This window comes from Sylvia atricapilla, chromosome 2, assembly GCF_009819655.1.
Source record: "Sylvia atricapilla isolate bSylAtr1 chromosome 2, bSylAtr1.pri, whole genome shotgun sequence".
Lineage (NCBI taxonomy): Eukaryota > Metazoa > Chordata > Aves > Passeriformes > Sylviidae > Sylvia > Sylvia atricapilla.
The window spans coordinates 88,984,598-89,007,064 of record NC_089141.1 but is presented as its reverse complement, the minus strand read 5'-3'; the positions used below and the strand labels follow the sequence as shown (position 1 = coordinate 89,007,064).

The following is a 22,467-nucleotide window of genomic DNA, read 5'->3' as shown; positions in this document are numbered from 1 at the left end:
GCAGATGCATAAAGCCACTTGTAGACCCAGCTCTTAAGCTCCACTGTAGCTGTACATGACAAGGGCTGGGCACATAATCAGCTAAGAACTCCGCTTAAGCAGAACAGCTTTCTTGATTTTGTTTTACTATATTTTCCTTACACCTCAATATTCTCTCTCCCACTGGTGCATATTCTACTACAGGATCTAAATCATCTGTCTCTGGAGAATACATTTATATTATGAACCTGTAAAACCCACTACTGCTATCTTTGTCAATATCCTGCTAACTACCAGGGAAATCAACATCAATACATGTTTTGAAGAACTTAAGAGACAAGAACAGAGATTTAGCAACTTCAGAGAAAATATCCCTTTGTAGAAAAATACCAAGGTATACAGATGTTTTTATAGAAATATTTCTGCTGGTCTTAAACAAAAGTGAGAGCGGCCCTTCTCAGGAAAGAATGCTTCAATGCACTTAGATGAGCCTGAGAGCAAACCTGAAGTGGCCATTTGCTCAAATCTCACAAGGACTGAGTAAAATGGAAGCTCCTCCTTTCAGAAATTAGGTTGAAAAAATATTTTTTAAAATCAGCAGTATATCACACATTTTCCTAGCTACATTAAGCGTAAAATGATAGTGCTGCCTCTTCTGGGCTAAAAGTAATTTTTTCTTGTAGCTTTCATCTTTCTGTTGCGAAAGCTTTGAAAATGGTCAGCTGCTCAAAAAGTGACTCCAAGCTCCCTACAGCAAAACAGAGGTCATGGGATCACTGGGACCAGCAGCCTACTACTATTCCCAAAACATCTTCCAGTGTTTTAGTTCCACTTAAAAACTCAAATACCTTGAAATAAGGCTACAGTAACACACTTTCAGGCTTCGTTTACAGAAAACGTTACTCTTACATAAATAAAATGCTTTTTCCCGAATCAATTATACCATCATGCAAAACACAAGGACTCATCTAAAATAAATTCACTCCTGAGAAATGGCATGAGTTGGGTTTGCAAAATACCAGATAATCCATTTTGCAAAGGGAAGACAGAAAACTGCAATAAATCAGTATCATAAGATCAAAAGTTAATCTAATCAACAAGAAGGTCAACCTATAATGGATTAATGTACCACAGAAACAGAGAACTGCAATGATATTTGACTGACAGTTTGTAAGAAAGTAATTTATATTTTTATTACTGAAAGCACTACTGTAATAATAACTAGAGTCTTTTATCATAGTAGGTCTGCAGAGTTTACAAGCAGGAAAGATTAGAAAATGCAACAAAACAAAAAAAAAATTCCCTTTTACCAAAAGCTGGAGGAGTGGCTTCATCCTGCTCAGAGAGAATCCCTCCTTCGGAGCCAGTCAGCTCAGTCCTGCATTATCAGGCTATAATGCTTTTTTCCCTTTAGCAGAGCAAAAGATTTTCGAGAAAAAATCTGGAGGTTTGAAAATTCTGAAGTAGCATGTATTAATTACTCAAAACATTTCCATTAACAAATATATTTAGGGGTGTTCCTAGAAGCAGCTATGCTTATTTGCATAACCTTCTCCTTTGGAAGTGTAGGATCCCTTCTCAAGGATCAAGCTGAAGGAGTGCCAGTCCAGCTGCTGAACACTTCCTTTTCCAACAGCTCTGGCTGATAGGGAGGGTGGGTTCACAGGTTGCACCTCCTTCCTAACCACATCTAACAGCACATAATGGGGCCAGCCAGCTTCCAGTCTGCAGTTATGGATTAAAGAAGCCATTGGATGACTGAATTTCTTGTAGGGAAGCAGACAGTACTCAAAAGGACATCAGTAACAAAAAAAAAAATAGAAAGGTCTTACTGAAGAAAACACAAATTATACTATGCTTGTTAAATAGAACCTTCACTACACACTCTGTTATCTGAAAACTTAACTGAAACTGATTGCAAGTTGGCAAAGAAAAGAAAAATCAGGCTCAAAGTCCTGGTTTTATAGATACAGGAAAAGCCTGTCTCCAACCACCTCCTTTCTGCCTGGAATGCAGCCATGAGTCACTGTGGATTGAAACACTAGAAAACAGTTATAAAGCAAATAAAAGTACACAAATCCTACCTAACTGTATCATGTTTCCAGCAGTTGCAAATTTGTGGTTTAATTTAACCACAGTACTTTGAAGGAAAAGAAAATGCACGACCACAGATCATCCTAAAGTTACTGTTATGACAAAGTTCTTCCATCCTGACATAAAACAGTTTTAGCATCTTGAACAAGACCTCAGAGGTAGTGTTTGCAAGGTCACCAGGACACCACTGGGAGCTCTGTCAGAATGCAATTAAATGAACACATTTTGCCCCAGAATCTGACACATCTCACATGAACTAGTGACTGTAGATTCAGATGCAACATGCAACCTAGCTCAAAACAGATGTAATCTGGTTTTTCAGAGAAATATTTATGAAAAAGCACTGACAAATACCAGGAACTTCTGTGCCTATCTGAAGCTCTAGAAGGTGCACAGAGGACTGTCAGTCTGCCTAAGTTCAAGACAGGAGCAAAATCTACCAAAACTTCCTAAATCGTTTTAAAGTAAGCATCAATCAGGCCTCCATCATTATTGTTACTATCAAATTTTTAGAAATCTTTTACTTTTTAAAAACATCAAAGGAAAAGAACAAGTCTTTACTGCTGATTTTAAACAAAACCAGAAAATATACAGTTTGCTTGAATATTAGGTATCAGGTCAACAGTCTTAATATCCAAGGCTCACACAGCACGACGGTTCGCTTCTACAAAAGAACAATAGTTGATACTACTAAATTGTTTACTATTCAGCCTGCTGGAGGAGAGGTTTGTGGTCACCCACCTTTCTACTTCTCGCTAGCTGACCCAATTTTGCTGAGAATTTTCCCCTCCAAGGTGGGAGTGCACCTGGGTGAAAGTATTTCCAAGTATTTATTTCATATGGGGACACTTTTCCCAACATAACTCTGCTCATTGCTCAGCAGTGTGGAAAGAAGGACTGGGACCAACTTTTGGCTCCTTACTCTTTTATCCTGCAGCTAGAGTGTGACTGCAAGAAGTTTCACCTCAGCTCCTGGAGATGGAGGAGGAAAGAGATGTAATAGACATGAGCTGTAGAGGAGGACAAGACTAAGCAGGTGACATGAACCACAGCTCATGACTGACCAATGCCAGCACTACTTTTTTTTTTATTTCAAATTCAGGACTGTGATAGCACCGGTGTATGTTGCTTTATTTTCCCTTGCTCCAAATTGTTTGGAAAAATGAGCATTGGAAGAACTCGGCCCTGCACAGAGACCATTCCAAACTAGAGAATAACCTGTGCCATTGCTTTCCCAGTCTTTCCAATTTTTATTTCAGGATATAGCAAATGTTATTGGACAGATTCTGTCTACTCTGAAATCTTTTTAGCCAACTTCCTGAGAAGTCACTTTCTGCCAGCAGTAAAACTCAAAAGCAAGCAAGAAAACTGAGCCAAACCCTAAGGGCTCACTAAATGCTGCCCTTGAGGGAATAGGAGAGGAAAGACCAAGGGTACAGCTACTGCTTAAGGTAGATCCAGCCCTGCAGAATTATCAGCAGCCTCACATAAGGTCAGGCCTAGCAGCAGGTTTGAAAGCAGGAGGAGGAGGAAGGAGTTTGTTTGTTGTCTACATTTGCTGCTTATTACAGCTGCTCCTTCCTTTAGCAGAGGGCAGCGGGCGGCTGGGAAAGGTCTCAGGATGATGCTGGAGATCACAGCCTGCCTGCTGGACCAGAGTGCAGCTCACAAGAAACTGGAACAAAACCCAGCTGATGGCTGAGCAAAGTGCAGCAACTCTATTCAGCACTGCAGGGATTCATAAATGCTAAGCAAAGCGGAACTGATATCTGCTTGCTCTCCATATGTGCAAGCATGTCAGAATTGCTCAGTAACTGGCAAACAACCTCACATGGCATAATGTTAACCTTCCTGTTTCTCTGAAGGAAGAATACTGCCATATGGTCAAAATCCTTAAAATTAATCATGTTTTCTTCTCAAATAGTTTAATGGGATATAATACATACATGTTGTAAGTGAAAGGGTTTCATTTCCCCAGACAAATAATGTTCTGCAGATACAAAACCCACATATTTTACTTTTAAATCATGTACACTAATTGTTCAGCAGTAGGTGCTCCTCACCACATCATGTTACAGACTAGCTATTGAAGAGTAATAGACCAAAACTTGATTGGCTGTCTTAGCCCTTTGTGCTGTTAAGTCCGAATACTGCGCTCTCACATTCACATAGGGAGGAAGTCTTGCCACAAAGCAGGATCTGGTCAATAGCTGCTCTTTCCCTTTACCACAAACATTATTTACCCTTACTGATGCATGGTTCAGTTATCTCAAATAATTTTGTCGGTAGGCATTTAGCCTTGAGAATCTCCCCACCCTATCAAAACAGAGATGTCATCTCTCTGCAAAACAACTACAAGATGGAAGCTTAAATGCCACTGTTAAAAATAGAGGGTAGCACCCATTTATTTCCTGTGTGTGATAGAAAGCTGATACCAAACCTGGAAGCAGCTTCTCCTTTTTACAATTTGCATTTACCCATGCTTACAGTAGGTTGTATAAAATGCGTCAGTGACTCATTTTTATGCTAGAAGTGTTTAAGTACCTACACAAAGATAGTAAATATCATTGTTGGACAGTGGGTTAGCAATGCTCTTAATTGTTCAATGGAGGATGTAATTCATCAATTACTGGACTGAAACTACCCTATGCAGTTGCTCCCAGACAATTAGATCTTGTATTTTCAAACGCATATTCTTAATTAACAATTAGCAACAGAGCCGTCACAGTTCAACACGACTTGCTCCACACACACAAAAAGCATTGATATATATAGAAGAGGAAGCAAGCAGTCATGGGAGAGACCTCGGAAATTTCAACAAGGTGAACAAAAATAACAAAGTAACACTTTCAGCTTCCTCCACAGATCTGGGATAAACTTCTCCATCACTTAAAGGTGAATGAAGAAGAGCTAGTTAAAAAGCTTGTGGTGAAACCTTGGCTCTGATGAACTCATTAAACTCCTGCCCCAGGAAGGCCAAGATTTCATTCACAAAGCCTGACACTTGGGATACAGATTCAGCATTCAATGGGAAGGTGCTGACAAAAAGGAAGTTTTTTGAGGACCACACCATTCCTTAGCTAGAATCTTCTAGCTAATAGACAGGCAGCATTCCAGAGCCAGTATTTAAGTCCAGCAAGACAAGAGGATTTTAGGTGTACTCTCCAAACATACCCATAAATAATGTTTTCCATCAATGAAGTGTAACACACCACATGACACTGATACCAGTCCATACTCAAAAACAGGCATGTTTAATCAACAATAGTCAAAGGCCTGCACAGACAAAATGCTAATGTGGAAAGGAAGAGGAAAGGCTTTTGGTGTCTGAAGAAAGTACTTAACATCAGTAAATCTTTGGCACGAAGCTTTGAGTACAGAAGGTTAAAATGTGAGACAATTTGCTTCCTCAGTGTTGGTTATCTGCCCTTTACATGCCTTTTATTTTTATTAAGTTGATAGCCAAATAGATATCTCAGACACATCAAAGTTCTTATGAGAAGGAAGGGGAAATGAGCAATTTTCAAGTTTTTGTCAGACTTTTTTTGCTGCAACAATGACTTTATACAAGACCTTGAGCATAACTGGCTTTGGAAAAGCATTCTGTCATTTAAAACTGAGAACTCAGCTGTAAGAAGACATGACTATTTCACATTTGTCAATGAGGTAGAGGAAGTAACTCAAAGCACACTTGAAAAGGAGAACTTTTAAAACATGAGCCTGCAGAGGAAAACATGTCAGAATAATCTAACTCTCCCTGCAAGTCTCCCCCACTTTGGCATATACAGACAACATGGTTTGGAGTATGCTGGTGTATATAGATATTAATCAGAATATCTCTAGATCATTAACCACTTCACTGATTACATGTACACAAAGGGTATTTAGGCAGCAAAGCTCAAACTTCACAAAACAGACTTGAACTATGAACTCAATGTGAAAAAAAAATAAGGGTGAAACTACTCAAAAACCAGGAAAGGTCTTTTAAAGACTGCATGTGCACTTGGGCTTAAATTCCACTGAGAACACATGGACCACTGAGAGCATCTGTCATCTACAGCCCTAGGCAAATATCTGAATCAGTTACTGTTGGGTAAACTTCCTTCTGTGAAGAAAAGGAAAACATTCATGGATCAAAAGAGAGGCATGCACAATAGCACGGCAATTTTTGCTTCCAGACCTCAAAAAGCATGACAACAGGAATACAGCAGGTCCTGCAAGACAAATAACTAGTAGAAAAGAAACACAACCCATTAAAGTATGCAACATCATGTTTGCACTGACCTCAAGCAGCTTACAATGTTGTCTCTTCTGCTGCTAGCCCCTCCCCTCCAGCTGAAGTTCATAATGCCTGATTGTTCGTAATCTATTTCAGTGCAAAAGTTAAACCATTTTCAGTAATGGCTCAATTCCTGTTCTACTTCTCACTAAAATGCCTGGGCTCATGTACTGTCAGACATTGGGCATTTAACTCTGGGCACAGTACTGAGGAGGAGGCAGGCTCCATCAGAAGATGGGAACTTAAAATTCCTTCAGCTAAATGCACACAAACCACCTGGTTATAGCTTTATACTTTCAAAACAAGTTTCTCAGTCTGAAAAGTTAAGCCATGAATTAAACATTAATGGCTGCTGTCAACTTCCATTCTGTACTCTGTATAAGAAAACCTCCCGATCACATTTAAATTTTTATTCCATATTTAAAAAGGAAATATTCAGATATCATATTTGTGTGCCAAACACAAATACAAGCTGCAGTTTTATCCTTCATTCTCCACAGAGCAGTTGAAACTTAATGACCTAGAGCACAACTGCTGCTTCATCACTCAGCTATATCTCAACAGCATCCAGGGTATCCACTGACAGAACTACCTCAAACTATGAAATGTGTCATTTTCAAACTAGTGAGAGCAAAAACAGCCAGTAAAATGTGGGAGCATTGATGTACCATCAGAGTAAAAGCCTTTCAACTTCAAGGGGCTGTTGTTACAGACCACTGCTGAATGACACAGCACTGTGTTCTGGCAGCTACTGTTTTCTACCAACTCAGATTAAGGAAAATTCAGATGCACCTGATAATGCTGATTATTTCACTAGGAAGGTTTGCTAGATCAAATGGTGAACCAAACCCACAAAAGGCACGTGGGTTGTAATGCCTGCTGTGCATCTGTGGGCTGAGCAGCTGCACAGTCCCACCTGCACTGCTCCATGTGAGACTGAACACAACATGCTGGTAAGATCACAGGCCTCTGAGCAGCACTCAGCCCAGACACACAATGCCCTCGTTTCTTCTTCAACGTGAGCAATCAAGCCAGACTTCCTTACTTGCTGTCAAGCAATAAATGGAGGTAGCATTAAAGCATCTGACAGTAATACTCATATCTGTATAGTCTGACAATTAATGTAGTCCTGCTGTCAGTAACATCCTTATCTGCAATAAAAATTATGAAGCCATAATCTCACTCCTGACAATACAAAGCACCTTTATAAGACAGTAAGAATTGGCAGCGTTGTAAAACCATAAAACTAGATTCAAAGTCTCAAGCTAAACACCTTGGAAACACTCTGTGATTAAGTTATACAACCTTAACACTTACATACTGATTTTTTTTAAGTATACAGGAACTCATACAAATGAGGTGCAAACCATGTTGAACAAAATTTTAGATTCTTCTCATTAAACTTCAGTTAGCTCAAAATATCAGCTCTTACACACAAATGTTATTATCTATAATTTCAAATCGGTCTTTCTGTTTGGAAAAATGAAGCACTGTGTACCAGAAGTGGGCCACATGAAACACAGCATCCAGTATCACTAATAGTTGAACAACCCATTGTTTTTAAGGTGGTTTTCAGTTTCTGAAAAAAAACTGTACTGGCTGCTCTGCTTAAAACCTGGGTATTTTCAGACTTCGCACAGCGTAAAGGTAAGTTCCTCACATAATAATTGGGTTATTATTCTTACCCAATTTCTTTCATATCACAGCCTAATGTATTAGAAATAATCAAAAACCTGGACTGCATGACCCCAAGCAAGTCACATTCTTTCTGACATTTACTCTCACTGTATTCAAAGTGTGGGAGTGACAATAACTTACCTCAATAGAGTGCTGTGATGCATAACTAAATAGCCATAAAGTGATCTACAACATGGAAAATAGTACAACAGCCACCGGCTGGCAAAACCAGAAGATGCAGGAGTTTCCCTGCATACAGCTCAATGTTTAATCCATTAGATTACATTGGAAAAACTGCTAGAATGATAAAACTGATAGCTGGCACATTAAAACTGCCTTTGTACTAGTATTTGCATGATTCACTGCAAATGTTAACTATTAAAAATTTCTTAAACTATTTTCTTTGAAATTGGAGGAAAACTGAGTAACATTGTACAAATACTCATCATTAACACATGTATTCTATTTTCCCTTGCAAATGATGAAGTGCTTAGAAGGACAACTGAGATACAGCAAATGTAAAAGATACAAACACAAAAATACTTAATTTGTCTATTTTCACTTGCATAAGAATTCATATTAAATATTTACAAATCTGCTCCCACTATTATGGAAAACCAAGACCTCTTGCAGTCTCAACATAAAGACCAAGAAACATTTAAGTAAATGGATAAAATCAGAGTATCATGTAAATCATATTTACACGACTTGCAATAAATGCATGGGGCCCAGAAACAGCTTTTAATAGTGGGGCTCTAGTAAAGATGCAAACAGTAGAAATTATAAACTGTAAAATGACAGAGAACATGCTTCCAGCAAAGCCTGTGCTCCTCATCACTCTAAAAGCTAGAGCTGCCTGCAACTTACATTACCAGTGCTGCCCTAGAAAGCATTCTGGTCTAAAAAGCTTCCACAAACTCAGTCTGCAAAAATATTATAACAAAACAATAAAGAAGCTTATCTAAATATTGGCTTTCTTCAACTGATAAATCACAAAGGGAAAGTTATCATATCCAACAGGAAATAAACAACCTATTGTTCGAGAGGCACTGTCATAAGAGGCTTTGGGATAAGAAGACAGGGGCACCAGGGTAAACAGAATAGATCTCATAGTTAAAAGCCTGTTAAAAGCCTTTCCATCACCAGTGACACTGAAATGTGGCATTAAAGAGGATCAATATTTTACAAGAGAATGTCACAAGCTGAACAGGCTATCCTGAGGCTTTCTCTGTATCATGCGCATGACTGTATTATTTGTCTCTCCAAACAAAAAGAAAACCTAATCTTGACGTATTTTCACATATGCTTCACCATACATGACCCCAACTGTATGTTGGAAGGTGTATGCATTTTAAGTATCATTTTCCAACCTGGTATGGGCAGACCTGCACACAGACTGAAAAGCCAAGATACTGTGTCCTACCCTACCATACAGAAGTATCCAAAAAGCATTTCCCCTCACATTCATCTGAGTGTTTTGCAGAGGTCAGATATTCATGTCTCCTCCTAAACAAATATTGTGGTTCAAAAGTGATCTGTAATATACACTTACAGGAGAAAAAAAAAAAAAGTAACTGGCAAAGTATCCTGCTATATAATTTTGATTTCTTGCTTATAATGACTGTTTTCACAAGACCTAATGTCATACTGGGAAATAGAATCTGCTTCAAAAGAAGGCAAGTGCAGAACGAAGAGTCTCAGTGTGCACAAAAATATGCGAAGTACCAAACACTAGAAGTAATTTAGGGCTGAAGTTATACAATTATCAGCATTCCCATTGTTTGGAAGAGGGCCTAAACATCTGGCAAGGAATGTTTTTCACATTAAAGATGTACTTGTTGCCATTCCCATGGCAACCTGCCAACATAATTACTTAAAGCAGTACCTGCAGATACTATTTTCAAGATGGCTCTGCTCCCTGAGGAATCAACTGTTATTTATAGGGCCTGAAGTTATTTGATACTTGAGATAAACACACCCCTCCTTGTATCAGTGACCTGATAGTTCACATAGTTTTAATTATTTCTGTAGGCAGAATATTGACCCTCAGTGATTTATGCACACTTGTAATCCACCCTTCACTTACCATCAAAACCCAAACCATACTAATGGGCAATGCTTCCTTTTTGTAGGCAAGCAACACATCTGTTCTAGAGCTATGAAATCCATGAAACTGCCATGGCCTTGTTACAAATACTCCTTTGCCAAGATATTTTTTTAACCACCTCACCTGTACTTCTGAATCAGCATCAACATGCTGGAGTTGAAACCAGGTGTCTCTGTTATGATACTTCTGCAGATCTTCTTTCTGTATAGCTACCTTTCCTGAAATAAAACAAACCAGAAGCACAGTTTAAGACATGCTGTAGGTCTACCAAGATATATTTCCACCAAAACCAAGTTTTAAAACAATGATTTAGGGCCTGCCCTATTCAAGAAAGGGTTTAGAGTAACAAAGTATTTTTTTGGGAGTACTTCTTTTCCCAGTACATAATGACTAGCACAATACTGATGGATCATACAGTTCAATGAGCATCTTTTTCCACTACATTTTGTGAATGACTTGAAAATTCCTAGAGTCCTACTCACCAGAGTGAAGCACTGGACACTATGGACAAGCTCATAAATATGCTTATAACAAAAATGTCATTATTACTTCTCCGACATGCAATTAAACTTGTGGGAAGAAAAGCTTAGAAACTGTTGCAGAGATTTTTTTTGTGTCTGATGTCTATAACAATTCCAAATTAAGTGTTCCATGCATATGTTATTGCCAATAATATTTCAAGATGAGGCATTTCATTGTATAGTTTTGTAGTAGAAGGTGAACAATTAGAGATGTCAAATCACAGCAGATTCCCACATCTGCATTTTGCGGCCCTGTCAACCTCTCTCTCTCACTCAAATCTTTCAGATTTTACATTACGCAAGCCAGAGCCACTCAAGGGCTATTCCTGACTGTAGAGAAAAGCCAGAGGGGGAAACCAACCCCAAAACACTGATAAGTTTTAACTCTCATGTTCTCATACCCATCTCACCACTACCAAATCAGCTGTTTTGGTAGGTACGGTAACAGCAGCCAGCTCCATCCACACTGTGAACTAAGAGCCCATATGAAGGTGAAGGGTCAATGCAGAAATTTCTGTGCTGGCCAATCTCTCCCAGGCAGTATGCAAAGCACTCTCTGAGGAGCAGTGGAACTTTTTCCAAGCATCTTTTTTTGTATACACAAAGCTGAGCGTGGCATGCCTGAGGAGCACATGATCCTTAGAAAGCTGCTCTGGGTTGGGTGGCTCCTCAGGCACTGAGCAAAGCAGCATGTTTGAAGTGAAAGAATCCAGGGCAGTCAGAGACATTGACAAGGCTTAAGGAAGCTGGGGTTTGGCAATGTGCTTGGGTAGACTTTTGCTGCTAAACTGAGTACTGCTCATGTACAGTCTGCAACCACTGCTTTGTCAAAACACCACAGACTTTCTTTACCCAATGCTGTTAGATAAAATTCATCAATAGACATAGTTTTGTGGGAAAAAATATCACCAAGGCTACCTAAACTCACGCAGTTTTTTTTTCAGATGACAGTAATACATTACCCCAACAAATGTTAACAGAACATATTTGCAAAGAAAAAAAAAAAGGAAAAAAACACATAATCCAAGACAACAAAATTGGCAAACACAACGCACACTCCCTTCTGAAATCTGAAAGCTTACAGAAGTCCTGGCAGCAAGTTATTAGAAACCAACATCCCCTCAATTTATGGCTAGTTCCTTTAGCTGCATAGCTTCAGCCAGCCCTCCTGTTTGGTGGGCTACATCCTATACTATGCTGCAGCTGCATTCTTCTGCCACCTCAGGCTGGTTCTGATGACAGTTTCCAGAATTCCAGTCCCAGTTCCTAAACTACCCTGCCATTTTTCCACAAGTGCCCTCCACAGCATCTGCCACGGTTTCTCCTCTAGCTTCCCTATCAAAACTTCCAAGCCATTATTTCTAAGTCTTGTTCATTCTGTTCTCAGCATTATCCTCTCACTGCTTGGCCTGTAGAGATTATCAGATCCATCTCCTGGCAAACATTTAACTAGAGATTAACAAGAAAGACTGTTTATTGGATATGCAGAGCAAGCCACTTGAAACTTCTTAGAAAAGCAAAAATTAAATTACACAGATCTACAAAATAATATGGCAGGAAGGGTAAATAAGACATCTGAACTGTGCTGAACAGAAGACACCAAGTTATTCTGCTGAGAATCCATGGGATGATGATTGTTTTTTCAAAGCTTCTACTTTTATTCTCCAACCACAGTGGTTTGTGGGGAACCTAGTTTCTCTAAAGCACTTTGAGAGGAGTAGATTGAAATGCGTGACCTTCTACTAATTGCTTTGGACCTCACTTGAAATTGTTTACTTTCACTGCTCGCTATCCTCACGCCACCCTTTAATCTCTTGCAGAAATCCTCCACTCAACTGCAGCATTGCACACACTTTCCAAACACAGTCACTCGCAATCAGTCTCACTCACAGTCACCTCTCATGTAAGGAGTGCCTTGCAGAAAACTCAAGGATGGTTTCCCAATATCTGCACCTGTACATGGAGTAAATGGTGTGATTACTGTCCCCTCTTTCAGCAGGGAGTTCCTCTGCTCTCTGCATCAAGGATGGCATCTGGCGTAACCCAGATGGGTCTGGCCACAAAGTCAGTACATGACTACAGCACAAAGTGCTCACAGGCAATGGCACGTGCCTCCAGCTCTGAGGGAGTTAACGTGGTGATACAACTGTTTTGATTAGGAAACTGTTTGAACAGCACTGTTTGCTCTGCACACAAGCAAGTTTTATTAATGACTGGAACTTATTGACTGGGCTGGCTGTTACCCAGGGGTTTTCACTGCATACCAAATGATCCACAAAGAAGAACAATCTACTAGGGAAAAAAAAAAGAGGGTGGCAGTAAAAAGAAGGCCTACAGTTTGGCCAGTCTAAGCTTACACAAAGATATATTACTGATAAGGCAGAATGTTTGATCTGCCCTATTAAACAGTTCTCTGCATACACACAGAGGAGCTTCCCTCATAATATGCTACTAACTCTTTACCTGCCATGTTCATATGCTCATCCAGCTCACATTCCTCCTCATCACCAGACCCACAGAAAACACAGTGCAGGTGCTGAGCATGGTCCTGTTTCTGCCCTGGTCTGCACAGTTACTGCTCTTCCACTGGCTGACCTACGTCTGACCTGGCTCCAACAACTTCCAGCAGCACCAGAACTAGGTTAAATCTAGGCCAATAACCACAAGCTGTTGGCACCTGTCACTTGACCTGACACTACACGATAAGAACCTGTAATTCTCTCTGAAGATAAAACCCGACACGAGAGGTCAGAAAGATTTACCACCACTTATTTAAAGGATGTTTTCCTCTTTGTGGTTCTTCAGCACACTCCCAAACACGAGCCCATTGTCTTGCACTATTTCTCAAGACTTGGGCAGCTTCCAGACAGCATCAAGAAATTCTAAATCTTGCACCTAAGGCACCCAGCCACTCCTGCTGGTTTCCTCAGAGTGGCCCCAGGCTGCAGAATCTGCATCTGTTTAAGCTTTTAGACACTCTATGGGAAGAGGCAGGAAATAGCCACACTTGTTGAACAATAAAAGGTGTAATTGCAAAACTCAGTATAAGTTACATTTTTAGAAGTTAGATTCCCGGCAACAACCAGCAAAGATGAAGTAAAAACATTCTTCTTATCTGAATTACTTTCTTTCTGAAGCCTGATGCTCACCACAAACTCAGACTGGGGGAGGGCAGGAAAACCTCACACACTCCTGTATGTTTTCCATCCACATGGCAGCACTTTCCCTATGACTGCCCCTCCTCCCCACTTCAGATTGAACAGATCTTCACTGGAACATTTAAATCCCAAACTCTGTGTTCAAAACAAAGGTGCAACATGCCACAACTGAGTTCTTCCTTTTGTGAACCTCTCTTTAGGGAAAAAGCAACATACCTATTATTGAGGAGATAGCTTACAGATTAATAAAGTTACTAGCAAGGCCCTAGATGGTTTTAAAGCTGCAAATTCCGGTTTAGAATCCCTGGTACAAACTGATTAAAGAGCCTCCTACATTCCCCACCCATGCACCCCTGTCCTCTCAGCAGGGCATACTGAAACTGTTGAGGAAATCAAGCAAATCTAAAAAACCACAAACAATGAAAATAAACATTCTGTGCAAGGAGAACAGAATCAGAAATAAGTTTCACGGGTCACATGTGGGTGGTGTTGGTATTTTAAACACAAAGGTCATTTCAACTGACCCGTTTTAGAGCTTCCCCACTTAAGAGTCATATTAGCATAGTTAGAAGACAGAAGACCATAGGACATCAGTAATTTGGGCACAGAGGCAGAGATTTTGAACAGAGAATGGTAGGAATTTCTGGCTACATGGCCTGGGAAAGTGCTTGTGGAAGCACTGCACCCCCAGTGCCCATCCCTCACTGGTTACAAACATTTTTACAAAGCAAGTCAATGCAGCCCATTAACTTGTCCCTGAACATGCCTAGGCTTGTTAAGTCAGCGTCAATATCTTCATACAAAGACTAACAAAATTCATAATTTGGCTCAGGCATTCTCCACCCCTACACAACCACCTTCTGTCTGCATTACCTACTGGTGACAAAAGGGCTAGGCACTGGTTGAAGGACTACAGCCCATCTTTTAAGAGTAAATTTCTAGTTTGCAGATGAGATATATGAATATTTATGAAAGATGCTAGACTAATAGAAGATTTCTTTACTGAAAAGGTACTCACAGCAGCAATAGAAAAGTAGCTTGTCATTTTAAAAGGGCTCAAGGCCCTACCTGAAACATGATCCAACACGTGTGGATCCAAAAGTAATTTAACAGAAGCCTAAAATCAGAGTATTTCAGGAGCTCTTGTATCTTCTCTTTAGGTTATCTTTATCTTGGAATACCTACACAGTGAAAACAACAGAATTTTACACACTGATGTCAAATGAGCTGAAACAATATTTTTAATATAATATCCTTCATTAAAATGAATGCAGTACAGCTAATTTACAACAAAGGGTTAGGTCTGAGTCACACATTAAAAGGCCCCAAAAGCCTAATTAACTGAGTTTTCTCCCAGCTCTGAACAGAGACTTTGTCTCCTTCCTATATAATGCAGAATTAGGCAATAAGAGAGGCTCAAAGTTACTTCAGAAGTTGTTTCATATTAGCATGTTAAGTGCACAGACACACTGTATCACTGTATTGATTTAATATAAGTGATATGAAGGTGTACAAAGAAAGGTACTTTCAATAGTTGGAAAGACTAAGGACAAATCAGAATCAATTTTAATCTACACTTTAGGTTGTGAGAGCCTAATTATCCCGAAACAAGAAGCATCACTGCTATTTCTGCCTACCTAGAATTTTATAATTATCTCTATGAAAGATTATTTGTCTTTAAATGAAAGTACAGAAACGCTGCCTGCCGTGTTCAAGAACAGCACAAATTCACTCACCTCTCCAATAACACAGAAAAAGACCGAAACAAGCAAACTCCCTATTTCAGAATTATAAAGATAAGGATGAAAATTAGGGGCAACATAAGGCTTCAGAGCCTTAGAAGCAGCAGAATTGCTCCCTCATGGCTCCAGTGCAGTGCACCATGAAGCACAAACACTATTAGACCATCTGCTACAATGGGTAAAGAATTTAGTGGCAATAATAGCAGAACACTTCCAGCACAGCATTAGTGCATCCACAGAGAGTACTGAGGTATGTGATATTCATGACCCCAATTTCATTTGTTTGAGCTCTTTAAACTAATCCAAATATACTAAGACTATCACTTATTAAATCCATTTTTCCCCTTTGTGGGATTTATCTTGGATAATAAGGCAGAGAAAAGTAGGCTGTGGACAAAACATATCTTCTATCCTTAAAAGTTACAAGCAGCAGCATTGCATGAACTATCTATCGTCTATCAGGGTTGTTTTGCTGGTCACAGTACAAGAGATCTCGCATGTCTTACATCCAAATTTCTGCTCTCTCTTCCTGTTAAAAACAGCAAAACCCCCCAAACAAAAAGAATCCTCATCAACCACACCCACTGCTATCAACTCTCTGCCAGCTGCTCTCTGAGCTCTTAAAATGGCCCTACATTTGAGACCCTGGCTATAGCCTGTGGTTGGTTGCAATGGGAGAGCAGTCCTGAACTCCAGACTTAGAGCAGGCACCAAAACCCTGAGCATGCCACCTGCACTGAACAACCACCTCATTCATTCCCTCATTCTACATACAGACAATACTTAAACTTGTCATCATGTCAGGAGGAGGGCTGCATGAAAAGACACTCGAGGTTCTAGCACATCATGCTCAGTAGTTTCATTTATATCTGTACTTCTAGGATGAAGAAGAAAAAAATACCACTTTTTGAAAGCCCAACATTATTTTCCTGCTCCTGGCACCACCCATCAGGTTAAAAGATACTGTGACTGTATCATAACAACTCATTCTACACAGAGAGTATTTACTTTAGCCTTTCTATGTAGCTGCAGAGAACCCTTCCAGGATAATTCTAGTTTGTATCTTTTTGAGACTTGTCATTGTGGAAAAGTCATCTGTTTCCTTCATTTCATTAGTAGTTATATTTATATCACACTGAGTACATACATTACTCCAACATCATCCACAAGTACATTACGGAAACAGTAAACCACTGCCTAAGACATGGTCAGGCTAGAAAAAACCAAGGAACATTACTTTCTACTGAAATTTTGATCTCTGCTTCATGCTGTATTGGAGAATCCTTCCTTGCACTTAACTAGCAAGAAGCACAGTTCATCAGGCATGATTCTTTCCAATTTCTTCCTTTTAAATAATGAAATAAAAAAAGGTGATGCTTCAGCTACATTTGGTAATGGTTACCTAGTAACAGTAGATAGTTTGCCTGGTTGTTTAGTAATAAATTGTAGCAACTGTACAAACATACCTCTTCAGCTTTGGAAGCAGCCATTAACAAAGGCACAGGTAACTCCAACATTCAAGCCTCAAACAACTCTGAATTGCAAGGTGCTTTCACTTTGTGTCTCCAAGAGCGATGATCTGGTTTCACCTACTTTAGTCCAGATTAGCTACGTTTTACTACTTCTGAAGGCAAATTTGTTTTAGTGCTTTACATGGCTTCACCTCATGCAGCATTAAGCAGGAAGAGAGTTACAACCTGCCAGGATATAATTGCCACAAGAGTCTCAATTTGTCATACAACACTAACAACCTGTAATGAAGGTGACTTAAGAGCAGTTAAGTTATTGTAAATGTTATTAACAGAACCACACACTAGTTATCTCCCACTGGCTTTCACTGAAAAGTTTTAACATTTCACATCTGTGCTTTATTCAGCACCATTCCATCCCCATCAGAACAGCAGCTTTTTGTTCTATTTGGTTCCTGCTTAGTACAGATGTTGGCAAGTCAGTTTCAGGTATCTCTTACCAAAACAAATGAAATGCTGGTGTGAAAAAACCAAACTGACTTAAGTAGAGGATAAATAATTGTGCATTTGTCACCTGAAGGACAGATGCTATCAACTAATCTCTCACCAAAGTGTTAAGTCATTTGGTGTGGCATATTTCCTGTTTTTGAACTGATCTGTATGTTTAAGGTCACAGTCTGGCAGCCTGAGCTATTCATTACAAAACTAGAAGAACACCAGCCCAGGATGTATCACAAATCTAGCTTTACTAAATCTAGCTCACTTATTGAAGTGTGAGAAGTCCAGTTTATTGTTATTGCAAACACAGCATGTCTCATTCAACATCCCTAAAAAGCTGAAAAATGTCAAAACAATCATTAAAGAACATTTGCCTGATATAGCAGCACTACTATCCTAGTATTCCTTCTGTTGCATCTAGCCAGAGACATCTTTTTATCCCATTATTACTGGAGGGGCTCTATTGACAGTTCTTCAAGTTAGCCCCAACTTCTCTATGTTTTTCTCATTGTAACAACTAGATGGAAATAGCTGTTCAACATATTCCAGCAAACTGGCCTACTACTGCTATTTGATCATTCAGAAACAAATGTGATTTTAGATTGAATTTGTGAATTTACCATTGCTTTCAGTAGTATATTTCCTACTCAAAGCATCTCAACATACTATACCTATCAGTACATAAACTCTATCCAGTAATAGTAAGTATCAATTAAACAACTTAAGACTAGTTCACTTTCACAGTAACTATTTGTTATATTTTATCTAGAAAAAGAGAAAAATATTTCAGATCCACTGAATTCTGCATTTGCTTTATTATATTTGCATTTCAACCAGCATCCAAGAGTCTTCCAAGACACAATTGTTAAAAAGTTGTCTGTTAAACTAACAACATCCCCTATGACTTAGCAATTATGATTAAGAAAATGCAAATGTAATAAGTAAACATGCAAACTCAAAAGATATCTTTATCTGCACAATCCTCCCATCCTGTATGCCAAAATACTACAGTATGTTCCAAAACATATCTGCTACACATGTTCCAATTTGAGTTTGTTTGGCTTTTGTCGGAAGTTTATGTCAGGTTTCGGGGGGTTCTTGTTTTTCCTGCTCTCTCCCCCACATCTTCCGCTTTTGGTAGCTTAACCATCCTCATCTGTCATACACTGAGTTGCATTTCTGAAGTTAAAGAATTGACCATCACAAACTTATACTTCATATTTGAATAAATAAAAGCATGCCTAAACTCCACTAACCCTGGAAGTCAGTATCATAACACCAAGAGAAACTCCTGGAAACGTTTAACAGTGAACCTAAAAGAATTCTGCTAACCAAAAAATAGCTACTTGCCAAATTCTCACCATTTTGATCCACATGCATTCCATCCGCTGTCTCAAACCAGCCAAAAAAACCATGCAAAGAGATGTTAAACATTGCAAACCACACACAGGTAAATTCACAAGCTCAGTAACATATGGACTTAAAACCAGTCTCTCCTGGATGGAAGACACCACTCCCCACCTCCCTCCTCTCAGAAAGTTCATTGCTGGATGAGCATGAGTAACCACATTTTCTTCAACAGAAGTCTCTCAGGATAACAGAATGTTACAAGTGATCTTTGGAATGCAAACAAAGGGCCCCTGACTGCAGAATTTGGTGGAAAAGAGCTCATTCTAGCTTTACTCTGACCACCCTTTTCAGTAGTGATGTCTTCCAAACCTTCCTTGCTCAAGCCTCTTCAAGAAAAGGCTTAAGTCTCAAAACTGAGCTGAAGATACACATAGAGCAACTATTGCTTTTAAATGTTACAGACTTTTATCAAATTAGGGAGTTCCCTTGTTCAAAAAAAAAAAAATCTACTGTTGAGCTTTGTGGCTGTTGACTCACATTCAATAGGAACTACTGAAAACAACCACAAGCAGTTATGCCAGAGTACCATTCTCTTTCCAGAAAATTTTCCTACTACAAGCAGAACTTATGAGAGTAGTATCAAACTGACAGTAACTCTGGAGTTTTTTTTCTTCTCTCCATTGCTATTTATTACACTTCAATACCTTTGAACTGCTTTTCACAATATGTCTGCAATAAGGAGGAAGGGGAACAGAGAGAGGAAGAGAGAACATTCTACAATAGACAATATGTACTCTAAAATCTCAGTGTAGACAGGAAACAATAGAGTTTTGACTTCTACTGCTACATCAACACCGACAGTACGCTACGTGGTTTGGTTGACACACTGGGGAGATGGAATGGCACCCAGGGGGATTTTGACAGGTTGGAGAGGTGGGACCATGGGAGCTTGTGAAGTTTAATGAGGCCAAATACAAGGTCCTGCACATGGGTCAGGGCAATCAAAAGCTCAAACACAGGCTGGGTAGAGAATGAATTCAGAGCAGGCCTGAAGAGAAGGACTTGGCAGCATTGGTGGACAAGAAGATCAACATGATATGGCAACGTGCACCTCAAATTTCCACGTCAAGTGTATCCTAGGGCTGCAACAAAAGCAGCGTGACCAGTAGGTGTAGAGAGGTGATTCTGACCCTCTAACTCTGCTCCTGTGAGACCCCAGCTGGTGTACTCTGTCCAGGTCTGGGGCCCCCAACACAAGAAGGATGTGGACTGCTGGAATGAGTCCAGAGAAGGGTCACTACATTGATCAGAGGGCTGGTGCACCTCTCCTATGAAGCTAGCCTGCTCAGCCTGGAGAAGACATGGCTCCAAGGAGATTTTATAGCAGCCTCCCAGTGCCTGAAGGAGGCTGACAAGAAGGCTGGACAGGGACATTTTACAGGGCATGTAGTGATAGGACAAGGAGAATGGCCTTAAACAAAGATTAGGTTTAAAGTAGACATTAGAAACAAATTCTTTTCTGTGACAGTGATGAGGCACTGGAACAGGTTGACCAGAGAAGCTGTGTGTGCCCCACCTCTGGAAGTGTTCAGTGTCAAACTGGATGGAGTTCTGAGCAACCTGGTCTAGTGGAAGGTGTCCACCATATTTCAACCAGGAGTGTGGAAACTAAATGGCCTTTAAGATCTCTTCCAACCCAGGCCTTTCTATGATCCTAAGACCAGTTTGCCTACCTGTGGAATCTCCAACACATGCAAAAGTTAACATTGCCATCTCCTGAAGAATGTGAAAAATGAAAACTTGATCAAGCATTCAAGCATGCAAACAGAAGTCTTTATATTTTCTGCATGTCCTCTTCACAAACTGCTCCCAGTACCTTTAAGATTACTCTAGCAGCTCCTGAATAACTCCCCTGCAACATCAGAGCTTGATTATTAAAACATGGACTTAGGAAACATGGAGAAAACAAAAATACTTTCACTTCTCTCTGCCATTTCATGTGTCTGACATGTATTAAGTAGTTCAAGAGATTGTTTTTCCAAGAGAAGGGGTAAAGCCCTAAGCAAGAAAAGTCCCTGGCCTGTTGATGGGTCACTGCAGCTGCTGAAAACTGGTGACACACAAGAGATCAGGTAATTTCAACAATGAAAAACTCACCAGTTCAAAGGGAGGTGTTGCTTCCAAAGTACAAGGGAAACTAGACATTAGAGAGAACAAAAAGCTTTCCAAAAGCTCACTCAACAATCCGAAATTGACTCCCTCCTCCCCAGGATGCTGTACACACATGAGCTCACTTATGGACAAAGAAGATAACCTGCTTCCCCAGCGCATATGGAAAACAATAATTAAAGAACAAGCTTGTGACTGCATGACAAATTACTCTAATGTAAAGATACATGTAAAATATCTGCACCACCACTCCATGGTTTAAGATAACACATTTTATACCATCATACAAACCGTTGCTCAACATCTGACAACTTCCTCTCTACAACCTTTCTCAAGACAGCTATAGCCATGGTAGTCACACACAATTTATTTCAAAAGAGATGAATAACTGAAAAAAAAGTAAGTCCAAAGTGTTCAAGTGGCTTAAAATAGAAACTGTTCCCCTCAATAACAACTAAGCTTTTACAAGGTTTTCATCCCCAAAGAGATAAATGGAGTGTCACACAATTTGCTGCCCATGAAATGCACAGCAAATAATATCTGGAAAAGCAGGAATCTCATCAATCTCAAACAGCCACTGGAAGTCTTTTGGAGCTCTTCTGTAGGAGACTGCAATCTGCATTCACTATCATAACAGACAGTGCTTATCTCTCCAACTTTTTATATATAACATGTAATATTGAAGGCATTTTTGACAACTGACAAAAGCAGGACAATACTGAGCAGCACTTACCACTAGCATCATCAGTCCTATCAAGACCCCCAAATTGTAAGACTACATATGATGTAAAAGCCAAAATCCAAGAGAAATAAGCTGTAAGGAAAGTAGTAATTTATGAACACATACCTATGATGGAATCCCTTCGAAAAACATCTCTGTCAAAAATATAAAATGACAGATGGCGAAAGGTCCGAGGAATTTCACAGTAAAAGTCTTCTCCATAGAAGGGGCTGAGTGAACAAAAAAAACCAACACACACAAACACATACACACACATGAAAACAAAAGGAAAATAGATTAGTGCTGGTATCCTGGACAAGCCAGTGTGCTTATATTTCACACCCAGAACATCACTCTGGACTGTGATGATCTTTCCCACCAATGAATGCGCACTTTCAAGCACTGTTTCATTTTGACTTTTCCTAAATAACTTAAATGCTCACAGAACAAAATTTTTAATGAGCAAAAAATAACAGATACTTCCTTTTATCTGGAAAATAAATGTCCCTTTACAAAAAGGGCAGAGAATACATTTTTTTAAACATACAGTGCTTTGAAGGGTAGAGGGAGGCCTCTGCTGCCACAGAATGCTTACAGTAGAACATTAGGATAGAGATCACAAAAGCATACATGAACAGGATAAGAAAAACACAGTATGGTTCACGGGGTTTTTTAAAAAGCATTTAGTATATTTAAAATAAAA

General features: G+C 39.6%; 1 protein-coding gene across 4 annotated transcripts in view; it reads right to left on the bottom strand.

Moving 5' to 3' along the window:
• Positions 1–22,467, bottom strand: part of RASA3 (RAS p21 protein activator 3) — a 147,221-nt gene that overhangs the window by 59,421 nt on the left and 65,333 nt on the right. For 3 of the 4 annotated variants that reach the window (XM_066313749.1, XM_066313750.1, XM_066313751.1), the window contains exons 3-4: positions 21,891–21,994; positions 10,260–10,354 (exon numbers count right to left, since the gene is read on the bottom strand). In XM_066313749.1, coding sequence (XP_066169846.1) covers positions 10,260–10,354; positions 21,891–21,994 — 199 coding nt within the window. Of the gene's footprint in view, positions 1–2,814; positions 2,962–10,259; positions 10,355–21,890; positions 21,995–22,467 lie in introns of those variants that run through there. The other variant, XM_066313752.1, reaches the window with a different exon arrangement.